The following is a 13486-nucleotide window of genomic DNA, read 5'->3' on the forward strand; positions in this document are numbered from 1 at the left end:
TAAAGAACAATTAGGGGCCGGTGTGTAGGAGCCGCATTTGAGTTTATTTTTGGTTTCATAATTTACTTATAATTGTTTTTTCTATTGCATTTGAGTGGTACACCTTCTACAGCCAGAGAGGGCGCTGTCCTATAAGTTGGAGCATGTAGCGCATGAGAGAAGGAGAAGGCGTGCCAGCAGATACAGTCTTTGACCTCGGCCTGGATCTGGGTTACTGGAGCTTGGCCTGTGTGAGGAAGCTGTATTCCAAGCGCTACAAGGACAGTTCTCATTTTTCTTTTGTACTTTATATAATTTGCAATTTGTGCAATAAAAATCTTGGATTTTCTTGGATTCGGGCTGTGAGTCTGACCCTGTACCCGCATTCTCCAGGTGGTTGGAAACAATAAGAGGGGGTTACAGGAAAAACCCAACATTGTTTTTGCCACTACAACAACAACAATTCAAGTGTAGTCTTACAGTATATTCTACAGTAAAAACTGTACCCAAATCTAGTCAACAAAATGTTGTCTTTCATATTTCGCCTGACTGTAACGTTGTTTTTATGAAATATTAGAGCATATAAATGTTAATTTGCAGTTTAATACGTTGCTTATACAAATAGCCTACATTTTATTTCAACATATTTCAGTCGATTTTTACTCATCTCAGTATAGCAATACAGTTTGCTAAAACATCATCATTCATTCACAAACGCGATTTAAATTTAAACTGTCTTTTTGCGAGCTGTGGTAAACAGCGAGCATCTCTGCCGTTCATTCATTCATAAACAGAAACCCGATTCACGTGAGAAGGAAAAAAAACTTAGCCTTCTACTGTATTCCTCAGCTCAGTCTGATCCTTGCTCCTCGAAATACCCGCACTTCTGAGGTACATTTTCCATTATTATTATTCCTCACAGCGATGAGAGACGGTGTAAACAAGTAATGATCTGAATAAACTTGTGTTTTCTCGAACTGATATGTGGGCGTTCACAGGTTTGCGTGGATTGCCTCAATCAGTTGCGTTTGAATAGCGCGCGCTCTCCGAGGGCGGAGTCACATTACATTTGAATCAGCTGTAATGAGCTCGACTGGAATCGCTCTCTTTTAATACAGATTTCACAAGATGAGAATATTTGTTTTTTATATAAATTATTATTTAAAAGAAGAGAATTCAAGCTTCATGCCTGTGTTTGACTGAGTATTTGCTGAGTTATTGTTCATTTTTGGACACGTTTCAGAATGGACTACACTGACAGAGAGAAGGCAGAACTCGCTTCGTGTTTATTTTTCTTTATTTGGCAAAAAGCACAACACTTTGTTTTTATTGTGAGTATACACAAAAATGATACACATTTAACAGAATTGATTGATGTATGAAACTTGTTTGTAAAATCAAAGTCAAAAGAGTATTTCGGGTCTCAATTCAACTGATAAGGAAAAAAGCGAGCAGATCACGCCGGCGTGATTGTCGACCTCAGAGGGTTAAATAACATGGATAACTAATGAGATAATGAACAGAACAGGTGAACAGAATCATTAATCAGACAAACTGGGAAACTGGGAAATCTACATTTGATAAATACAATCTGTTTATACAGTACATGTCTCATATGGTGCTCAGTTTTGACCCTGTTTACTGTGAATCAGTCTGTATATTTACTGTAAATGCATCAGTTTATCTGCTGTTGTGAGATGATTGACAGCAGCGTATTCACTGTAATCCTGATTATTCCTGAAACTGACACTGTCAGGACAGTCAGATTCCTTGTGGAAATTCACCACTGCGTAATTCAGATCCTCAGCAGATGTGATGCAGCGCTGAGAGACACAAGTGCCTTTCTCAACTGTAGCAGAGGAATCAGAGGGGCTTGTGGGTAATTCTCTCAGGGCGTCGTTAATCTCTTTGTGATCACAACCAGCGTGAGAAACCTGAAGGGAGACAAAACATTTATGTATTTAATAATAATTAGAATATTTAATACAGCTATGGAGATCAGGTATTATAATTCATTCTCATTAATGATCAAAACCTCTTTTTTTTTTTCTCAATCACAGTAATTCTACAAACCTCTTCATTGTTTCCTGGTGTGACTTGAGATCTTTTGGACGACGGATCTGTCAAAGACAAGAACAACTGAACAAACAAGCTGGAGTTATTGTCTGAACAAAAGGGGAAATAAGGGAAAAGGTCTATGTAAATGTATCAGTTCAAAAAGTCCTTTTAAAGAGAGTAAAGATGGAAGAATGAGTTTTACTGTGAGAGCGACGCCTCCTGACGAGAGTCACGGTCACTAACACGAGTCCAGTGGTGATCAGAAGCAGAACCACACACACACTCACACTGACCGTCAGAGGAGAGCCTGAAAAGACCAGAGAGTCACCATCTCAACCACAGACACAGATGAGTGTGTTTCAGAGTGTGTTTGTACCTGTTACAGGAGACGCAGATGTGATCGCTGGAGAATTAAACGATGATGATGATGATGTTCTGTGACTGTTTGTCTCTAAAACACAGAAAACTCAGTGTCACAAACAGTGTTTTCTTACTTTCTCCACTCACAGATCCTTCACTTCCCCTTTCTCACAGACGCTGATGTCTTTCACACATTATTCAACCATCAGACATGTTTCACACACAAAACCACACAGTGCCGACTTCTGAGCGCCTCTAAACTGTTTGCAGGATTTAAAGTGTTGCTGATGTGATGATCTCTTTGCTAAGGACTTTAGCACATGCGGTTGTTGCACAACAGTAATCTGCAACAGGTTTGAGTTAAACTGACATTTTAAGAGACATTCTTTTTTTAGTGGACTTAAATATGTCTAATACTAATATACTCACTAATGTACATTACTAACACAGTATAAATATTAAATGGCAGTTGACAATCAGTTTCCTCAAATGAAACGAGTTAACAGTTTTTAATTCAGTGCATGATATTATTACAGTAACACTGTAAAGTAGATTACAGTAGAGATCTGTTTCAGCTGCTCATGATTTGCTGTTTTTACAGTTTTATTGTAGTTGATGATTTACAGGCTTGCTGACAACCAACATTGTTTTTTTGTTTTGTTTTTTACAGTGTGTGAATAAAAATCTAACAAATGCTGGCAATAAATGGCATTATGAATATAATAAATTGTTATTGTGCTCATTTAAATATTATAATAAGCATTTGATTTGCAGATTTGCAGTACAGTCAGAAGAAAATGTTGTGCTGACATTATTTACTGAAACAACTGAAAACTTTATTAATCATTGTTTTGCTGATAACAGAAAGCATTGCTATCAACAAAACAATGATTACCGTATATACCCGAATATAAGACAAGGTTTTTGTCCTAAAAATAGGCTGAAAAATGGGGGGTCGTCTTATATTTGCAATATAGACAAAATCACGGGGGGGAAAGGGAGAAAGCAGGGGGAAACAGTAGAGGGCGCCAACACGATAGGCTAATTCTTAGTGACAGTGTTATGAATTAAATAAACAGTCTCACTGACACCAACTGGAAAACTTCAGAAGCCAGCAGTGCATCTGCTCTGTACTTGGATCCTCCAAGCATGGGATGCCATAAGCCAGGAGCGCATCATTCATGGATTTAAGAAATGCTGCATATCAAATGCCCTTAATGGGAGCGAGGATGACATTCTGTGGGAGGGGCTCGTGGAGCATCATGAGAGTGAGCATAGCGAGGCAGGGGGTCTCTGTGAGGAATAGGCCTAGTTTAATGTGCAGCATAAAGGCCCATTTGCACTGCTGTTCTTATTGCAACCCCACAGTTTGGTTTGTTTCAAGACTTTAACGTCAGATGTGTTTGATTAAAAGCAGATGGCTATTTTATATCTATCTTCACAGTACCACAATTCCATGCATACATAGGCCTACATAATTATTGCATTTTTGTGAAAAGGTTAATCATTTTTGTCACTCATTCATTCATTTCTGAACTCATTGACAGAGTGCACTTTATTTTGTGACAAATTAATCCAAATATTTAATGAATGGTGTTAAAATGTTTTTTTCCAATGAATTATCACTAGAATTTTCAAATAAAATTATTTTCTGTTGAAAACCAGATTTTTTTTCCACAAAAATCTCTTTTTTCCCCAAAAATAATTCTGGAAAATGGGGGGGGGGGGGGGGGGGGGGGGTCGTCTTATATTCAGGGTCGTCTTATATTCGGGTATATACGGTAATAAATCTCACTGTTCCATCCAGTAAAGAATACATTTGAGGTGAAGATGAATGTGCAAGCAATTTTTATAATCACACTGATTATGACAAACTAAAATTGAAAGTGATGTGGGAATAATCAAAAACCAAGGAAACCAATGGAAACAGAACATGAGCACAGGAAATGAAATAAGGAACATATTGAATAATTTTTAACTTGAGTTAAAAAACTCAGAGTTCAAGTGACATTATAATGATAAAGATCTCATGTTTGCTCTGCACTCTAAAAATAAAGGTTCTTTATTTTCATTTATGGTTCCTTAAAGAACCTTCCATGAAGAACCTGGGGAAAAAAACTTGTGGAACCTTTATTTTGAAGAGTTTGGTTATTGATGTTATCTGGTCTATTAGCATCTAGAGGTGTTCATTATTATTACTGTAATTATGTGTGATGTTGTGGAGATCATCATGGGTTTGAGGGTCTCAGTTACTCACCTGTTATGATCTTCAGCTTCACTTCAGTGTAGGAATCCTTTTCTCTAATTTTATCAACTGCACACTGGTACGTCCCAGAATCCTCTTCTCTCAGATCTCTGATGGTCACAGTGAAGACTGATGAACTTGTGTCGTCATACAGAGAGAATCTATCCTTCTGAACCCATTTATTTTTCGCATTAGTCCTGATGAGATCATAGCACCACTCATACTTGGGTTTATCTGGCCTCTTTCCTTTACAAAAATACTTTGTATTTGCTGTAGATCCTTTTTTATATCTGCATGTGATGTTGACGACTCCTCCAGAATATCCTGTCACACTCGTGGAGCTCACGACACCTACAACAAACCAGCATTTAAATTCAATTATAGGACCGCTTCTTAAATTCCACAACATGAACTGAATTTAAAGACGCTCCTCATCAATTCTGTGCTGTTTTTAGTGATTTACTCTGAGTTCAGATTCTTACCAGGAATCATCAGCAGAGTGAAAGTCCAGATGATCTTCATTCTTCTCTCTTATTCAATGATCTTCTCTGTTGTTAGTAGATTCAGTTCTTCTGAAGCTCTCGATGTGTGTTCAGAAGAGTTTTGAGTGTTTCTTTCCTGGTTACATGTTTAACATGAAGAGCTGAATATGATGAGTTGCCCACTTCCCCTGAGAGAGAGAGAGAGAGAGAGAGAGAGAGAGAGAGAGAGAGAGATTAATAAAGTGGGAAGTGAAACTAATGCTTCACATGTGCTTCATCTGACAGTGACATCTGATGGAAACATTCACAAATAGCAGCGGTTCACATTACGACTATAAGTGCAGGTTTCTGATTGATCAACATGATTCATATCACAGTGAGGTATGACTGACAGAATAGAAAACAAGAAGTACAACAAAGTCCAGGGACAAACACAGAGAACACATGAAAGAGCCCCTCTTAAGGACAGGATTCTAGACGCTCCACAAGAAGAAGAGGGCCTGAAGACTGAGAGGTAGACAGTGGGAAGACTTCTATAGCCCTCCAACTCCAAACATTTATATACACAGGGGCTAACAAGCTTAACAAGAAATCGAGCTAACGACACACCTGAAACCAACATGAGAAACTACAAGAGGATGCGGTGGATCTTTTATAGATAAGATTAATTATGTTACTAACCATGGAAATCTGACTTTAGATTTTAAACTTATGATAAACTTTTATCACACTTCCCATTTTTATGTCTGATGGTGACTAACTTTCCATTCCAGATCTAACAATAAAAAAAAAAAAAAACATACTTCCTTTTATTTAGGATATAGTCACCAGACGAACTTTCGATATGATCTAACCTTCTAACAAACTTTTGACTCAATGTAACCTTGGTCGAATGGAACTTTGAAAATGGACTCAATGTCCTGTTTATTTTGACTGTATTGTGAAATGATTGACTAAAATATTAACCCTAACAATGTTTTTTATATTTGGCGGGGGGGGGGGGGGGGGGTTGGGGGGGGGTTGCTTTACACAATTTAACCAATCATATTGATAGAGCGGGACATGTTAGTCATGATGATTATGATATGACTATTTTGATGTGTCTGGCTTTACTCTATAAAGCCTGTTGTATTCTTCTGTTGGGCCGAGATTCTCTGAGTATTGCTCGAGAACTCCTGGCCGTTTGAATAAACCATCTGAGAGACATTTACTGAAGTCTGTCTCTTTTGTTATTTATGCTGCGCAGCAAAGAAGTTAGGATAAGAGACTCGGCCAGTTGTCGACGGAAGACGCAAAGAGCTAGAATATAAGAGTTATTAAGTGTCGATCAGTAGACGCAACAGATTTATTTATTATAGATAGTCAGATTTAGGGAAAAATCCATTACAAGGACTACAAAGATGGCAGAAAGAACAGGAAACAGGAAGTATAACAAAGTCCAAGGACAAACAGAGAACAAAGGACATGATTAATAACAGTACAATACGATTATTTTGTATTACAAGTTTTCTGAAATGGTATGTTTAAATATGCAAATGGAGTATTTTATAGGAGCATTTCTAAAACAGAAATCTGAACATTAGAACTCTTGTTTAATTTTGTTGACATATTAAAGTTTTTTTTTTTTTTTTTAAAGAGGGTGTTTGGGATTTCTCTTTTTTATCACTCCATAAATCATAAAACACTGTCAGCATCCAGAGAAAAACAGCTGAGCATATGTTCAAGAGTGAAATGTGAGTCTGATCTCCTGCTGGTGGAAGAGAGTCGTTCAGGTGTTCAGCACCACGGACAGAGATTCTTCAGAGATTCATCACCATACACAAACACATTCACAGTCTGTCCTGATGATCTTCTGTCATCATCAACATCAAATTACACTTCACAAATGTCTTATGATGCTGGATAAGTGACCTTCAAGGCAACATTACATACATCAACAAATCATAAATCAGTTTATTTGAACAGATGAGACTTCTGTAGTGAGCAGATATTTATAAAAGCAATAAGTTCCATGAAGCTGATTCTTTACAGATGTATTTTGGCTTGGTTTTGTATTGACGATGTTCACACTTGATCATCATACGACCTCCTGAGTCGCTCTAGACACGCCCACTTTAGCTGTCAATCACAAATATCTGACTGAATCACTGTCTTCATCAGTTTGAATGTGACATTTAACAAATACTGAAACTTAATAGATGACGCTGATAGTTTGTTCTACTCTCCAATTTTGTGCAGATGAACAGTATTAATAATGGAGTAACTGTACGAGTGTCTCCTCCATCATCTGGAGTCACAGCAGAAATTCTCACAGTTATGAGTTTCATCATGTAACCCCCTAGACCAGTGGTTCCCAAACCTGTCTTGCCGGCACCCCAACACTGCACATTTTCTTTGTCTCCCTAAACAAACACACCTGATTCAACTCACCAACTCATTAACCCATGTGATAATGAGCTGATGAGTTGAATCAGGTGTGTTTGATTAGGGAGACAAAGAAAACGTGCAGTGTTGGGGTGCCGGCAGGATAGGTTTGGGAACCACTGCCCTAGACTAGAGTTGTACACTGTTCTACACTTTTGTTAGATACGCAGTACCGTAGTTTCCCTGTAGGGGCCGCTATATAAACTGGTTGACTGAGACGTAGACATTGAGAGAAGACTTCTTAGCTGAGACAGGAGGTGATCTAGCCCTGCATTTGAAGTGTTACTAATGCACGATTTTCTGACAAAATATGTTTGAACTTTTCATATAAAATTGCTGAAGTATGTTCATGGGTTTCAAAAGGAATTCCAATTGATGTTGATTGAGAAACATTACTTCTGCGAACTCTGGTGAGTTTATGTGTTAGTGTATAGTGTCACAGGTCGGGGTGGGCCAAGCCAGACTGCACCCACCCCTGGAGACCGGGTACCACCTCGAGGAGCGTGTCAAGGACCAGACAGACAAGAGAATAAAGGAGTAACAGTTTCTTTATTAAGTTAAAAGCAAATAATTTGAAAAGTCCTAATTAAAATCTTCCTTCTGGTCGCCAGTAGCAATTCGATGGCCCCCTGGGCCGTAGAGGGAAGAACGTTCGTGGCAGCCCTGCAGCTCGTTGAAGAGGGATCAGAGGGAACTCACACCATCCAGGTAGGTCACTGGGTAAGTACTCTTTACGGGACCCTCGAGGAAGTCGTGGTTATACGGACCCCATTCGGACTGGAACCAGGTAGTACTCACGGCGGGGATGGAACTAGTCCCGGATGCTGCCCAGAGGTAAGTACCCAGGGAGCGGTGATCTCAAACTCGGACGGATCACAGGGTGGCGAGCGGGCCAGGTGGGGAAGCAGGTGAGTATATCCCGGCAGGTGTCCTCTGGGCCAAGCCAAGTGGAACGGGGGCCTTAAGCCAGGACGGGAGAGAACCTTGGACAACCGGACGACACTTCGATCGAGGTACGTGCCGCAGCTATTCTCTTTCTTCTCAACAGGGGCAGCGGCTTGCAACGTAGGCATGGAGGGCCACCAGGCAAGAGGACACTTTAAGTGAGACGCTCCCTCTCGGCTGTGCACTGCAACAATACAACAGGGTTCAACGGTCAACAGTATGCGAACGTTCGACAGTGATACTTCTCTCTTTCTGAACAGGGCGGAGGCTTTCAATGGGGCATGTGGAGACCACCAGGCGGAGAGGGCACTTTGAGCGAGACACTCCACTTCGACAGTGCGCTGTAACCAGGTAACAGGGTTTAACTATTCAACAGCATACGAACATTCAGTTGAAGTACCTTCTCTCTTTCTAAACAGGGCAGGAGCTTTCGTTGGGGCATGTGAAGACCACCAGACGGAGAGGACCCTTCGAGCCAGACACTCCACTTCGGCTGTGCGCTGTAACCAGGTAGCAAGGTTTAACTATTCAACAGCATATGGAACATTCCGTTAAAGTACCTTCTCTCTTTCTGAACAGGGCAGTAGCTTTCGATGGGGCGTGTAAAGACCACCAGACGGGGAAGACACTTAAGCTGCGTTCCAAACCGCATACTCAATGAGTAGGTACTCAATTTCAATGAGTACTTACTTAACGAGCACTAAAAGAGTAGGTACTTTATAGCCAGATCTCGTTGAGTATGAATGTGAACTGGACATCTGCCATGTTGACGTTATCATGTGACCTACGACGCGTTATCACAAGCGCAACAACTTAAAAGATTCGAACGGACACGTTTAATTCATCTATCTGTAAATAACTTGATATTGATTAAACTTGCTCATTTTGTGGTCTTTTTGAAGAAACTGCTGCCCATTTATTTTGTGAGTACATTTAGGGTTGATTTAAGTTCTTATATTTAACCCTACCCTACTAATGCGACCCACCGTTTTATCCTAACGATATTTATTTTTATAACGAAATCCCAAAATTGTTATCTCTTGAATATGTTGTTAATTTCATTTTATATCCAAACATTTTCATCCATAAGCAAAAGTGGCTTACTGCTTTGTTTTCCTCTTTTTCTTGTTAAATTTAACTCTCGTTTCATCCCTCAGGCTTATAAAAAACAAAAAATGCATTTTTAAATGTATTATCATTAATTAAGAAAATATATATTAAGATATTCAACCTTATGTTCTTTTTTCCAGTGTATAAAATCTCATATTGTTTGCAAACCCATATATATATATATATATATATATATATATATATATACCTCATAACATCAGTAACTGGACAGCCCTACCTAGAACGGTTTTCCTCAGCGTTTGTAATGTCTGCACAAAAGGCAGCTGTGTGAAGATTCACCTTTGGAGAAAACTGTTGATTTTATACTCGGAAAATTTAAGTATCATTATTAAAAATTAATTTTACCCCAGGATGAATTGCATTGCTATCCCACCCCAAAACATACAATAATAACAACTTGTGCTGACCAATTAATTATATAACTTTTTACTGAAAATGATATAATTCAATAAAACAAACAAAATGTAATGTATGTCATTTGAAATAGCTATGTATGAATACACTCTAGATGTGTATATAGTGAACATATCTACATTTTCATTCAAACAATAAATAAAGCATTAATTAAATAATTGTATTTTATTTACTGACAACAATGAGAAATATTACCATAATAAATTAGTCAAAGAATGAATGAAAGTCACCATCACACAATAAACAAATGCATATACAAGTCAACGCATGAAACAAAGCTTTATTCAAACTACAATCATGCATGTAGGCTACAGGCGCTGAACCCCACATCCTTCTGCCATCTCAACACAGCGGTTCCCATTCTGAGGCTTTATTCTGATGAATCAGCTGACCACCAGAGATAGCCGTTCCTTCGTGCCGGAGGTTGTTGCGTGATGTGTTGTGCTTCACAATCTGAGGCAATAAGAGCAGGTGGAGTGATGGAGGGACTCATCCATGGCACCATCTCCAGGATTCAGCTCTGGGCTCCTCATCCTCAGTGCTCACACCAATCTGCTGACATTTCAGATCCTACAAAAATGCACAAACATAACACAAAAGCAGTCATTTAACCGCACAATGTCATTTGATTTCAGTATTAATTAGAAGACAAAAACGCTTTTTTTCCACAAATGCCGCCATCATCTTCCCTTGCAGGTCCTGCTCCACAAAAGATCTACAGCAAATGCACAGAAATCAAGAATCAGAAAAGTGCTGTAATAGCTCTGTTTGAAATTACAATAATTAAAATAAACTACAACTTAAGATTTAAATATTTATTCATTTCTGTAATGTCACAGAGCCTTTGATGGCAGCATTCAGCTTCATGAGCCACTCTCCACCGGATAAACACACATCTGTTCATCTGTCCCTGTAACATCCAGACATGATTCACATTACCTCTTTATGTGAATCTATTTTATCTCTTTATTTATGAACTCAACACTAGTACATTTACATGTCGAGGTTGTTTTAACTTTTTATCCAACATAATGTTCCTCAATTTATCAACAGTAATGGACAAATAAAATAGATAAGTTATGTTTAGTTACTTTATAGATTTGTTCTACATAATAGCACACATTCATCACTCAGATGCCTATTTCATATCTATATTAGACGTAGTAATCTGCAATTCTTATAGAAGATTTTCTAGCCAGATATTAAATAAGACATTTAGTAATTGTATTTAAGATGTATACGGTTTAAAATGTATGCAAATCCACTTTGGAGACGTAGGTGTCCTTACTGGAGCTCCTCTGTTAGCTACATAATAAAATGTGATTTACAGCAAAATCACAAATATAGCGTCTTTACATCTTCAACAATTCAACAGTTTACTGTACAGTAGTTCAACACATGCGATCATTTGATTTGTAATACTCACATTTGAGTCTCGTCCGTCATCCTTTCCGTCACGTTCGAGTATGACCTATCCTTCTTTATGACGTATCCTCTCGCGTGGCCTCCTGGGATAGAAGAGTATCCATCGGTTGAGCACTCAAATCTGTCCGGAAGCAGTAAGCCATCCGGGAACTTCTCGCCTACTCTTTTATGAATACTGATGTTTCGAACGTACTGCTTCCTTCACGTACTGTTTTCGCCTACTATATAGTAGAAAAGTAGGCATATTCGAATGCACTTAAGTCCGAATCTCGCGATAATTAGTACGTCACCCAGGTAATTCTCGCCTACTCTTTTGGATTCGTACATACTTTTTTCGCTCGCCTACTCTTTTTCCCATACTAAATAGTAGGGAAGTATGCGGTTTGGAACGCAGCAACAGAGCGAGACACTCCACTTCAGCAGTACACTGGATCAATGTAACAGAGTTTGACTGTTCAACGGTATATGAAATATTCAGCCGAAATACCTTCTCTTTCTGAACAGGGCAACGGCTTTCGATAGGAGCGTGTGGAGACCACCAGGCGGGGAGGATGCTTTAAGCGAAACACTTCACTTCCGCTGTACACTGTAACAATGCAACAGGATTTAACCATTCAACAGTAGATGAAACATTCAGCTGCAATACCTTCTCTCGTTCTGGACAGGGCAGCGGCTTTCAATAGGAGCATGTGGAGACCACCAGACGGGGAAGATGCTTTAAGAGAGACCCTTCCCTTCCGCTGTACACTGTAACAAGGTAGCAGGGTTTAACAGTTCAACCGTAGATGAAACATTCAGCTGCAATACCTTCTCTCGTTCTGAACAGGGCAGCGGCTTCCATTAGGAGCGTGTGGAGACCACCAGGCGGGGAGGATGCTTTAAGCGAGACACTCCACTTCAGCTGTACACTGTAACAATGTAGCAGGGTTTAACAGTTCAACAGCATATAAAACATTCAGCATTAACAGAGCCGGGCTATCTCAAAATGGTAAGTTGGGCGCTTGATATATCAAAACCTTCCTTGGAGACGGCGAGTGAAAGACTGGAAGGAGAAAGTGCACAGCAGACTACTATTACTTCTCCACACGATGAACTTCACTCCATAACACAAACCGTGTGAATCGTCACTTCAGGCACTGCATTCCACTCGCACACCGTGCATTCGGGCCAGCACTCACCCACCGGTCTTTCTCCCACCAGATCGACTCTCGTCTCTCGCAAGGGCTCAACTTCTCTCCAGAGACAGCAGAAACGGGTGCAGCGATCGTCACATTCAGCGAGGAGCGGACAAAAGTTGGAGACAGATCAACAATTCACTCTGTGTACTAGTTCACTCGTGCCACACACTTTCCAAACTCTCAACACCACTTCAGTGTTAGTGCATATAAACAACGAATCCAATACTCATCACTTTACGTCTTCCCCACTGCTGACGATATTCCTTGGGTTTTCGTTGATAAATACTTCACTCTCTTCTTTCCACTTCTCAGCTTCAATCTTCGCCCACTTCACAGCCCAGCCTCAAATACAAAACAGCCCGCCGACAAACACAGTATCTCACGGGAGGAGAACCACCCCGACAGTCTGCTTCCTCTCTCTTTTTAAAGCCCCATCTGAATACGTGTCCCTCTCACAACGCTCTCTGTAATTCTCCACACCTGCTGTCAATCAGGCAATTGGCCTCGCTGCCATAGCAACAGATTCGCGGTGCAATGAGACGGGTGTCCACAGGAGGTCTCCAAATAACACTGCATTCACAAGGGCTTTAATCTCTTTTCTAATTGTTATTTGTCACACCGTGACATATAGTGAATGGAAAAAAAAAAAACAGTCAGAGTTAAAAGATGATGTTTATTGAAAGTATTTTTGTATTTCAATACATGTTATGCAAACGGAGATCAGGGGAAACCGAGGATTTTTTTTTTCCTGCAGTAGATGTGAAAGATATAAATAAAAGTGATATTAATTCAGCCAGCGCACATACCTGTATTTACATCCTGTTTTTGGTCGAAGTTCACAGTAG

At 39.6% G+C, this 13486-nt stretch overlaps 1 protein-coding gene across 1 annotated transcript; it reads right to left on the bottom strand.

The window, feature by feature from the left end:
• Positions 1-1281: 1281 nt before the first annotated feature.
• On the bottom strand, positions 1282-5327 carry LOC307154535 (uncharacterized protein). The gene is made up of 6 exons (XM_079864549.1): positions 5125-5327; positions 4655-4993; positions 2414-2488; positions 2240-2344; positions 2053-2099; positions 1282-1913 (listed from the first exon to the last, which is right to left on the bottom strand). Exons 1-6 carry the CDS (start codon positions 5162-5164, stop codon positions 1641-1643), a joined length of 879 nt encoding a protein of 292 aa, XP_079720675.1. The 5' UTR covers positions 5165-5327; the 3' UTR covers positions 1282-1640.
• Between the last annotated feature and the right edge of the window lie 8159 nt (positions 5328-13486).

This window comes from Squalius cephalus (genome assembly GCF_949319135.1).
Source record: "Squalius cephalus genome assembly, chromosome: 2".
NCBI classification, from domain to species: Eukaryota; Metazoa; Chordata; class Actinopteri; order Cypriniformes; family Leuciscidae; genus Squalius; species Squalius cephalus.

Coding starts and splice junctions, on each gene's coding strand:
- LOC307154535 (XM_079864549.1), bottom strand. CDS start 5,164: ATGAAGATCATCTGGACTTTCACTCTGCTGATGATTCCTG. Junction 4,994..5,124: donor CACTCTGCTGATGATTCCTG/GTAAGAATCTGA, acceptor GGTTTGTTGTAG/GTGTCGTGAGCTCCACGAGT. Junction 2,489..4,654: donor GAAGCTGAAGATCATAACAG/GTGAGTAACTGA, acceptor TCTGTGTTTTAG/AGACAAACAGTCACAGAACA.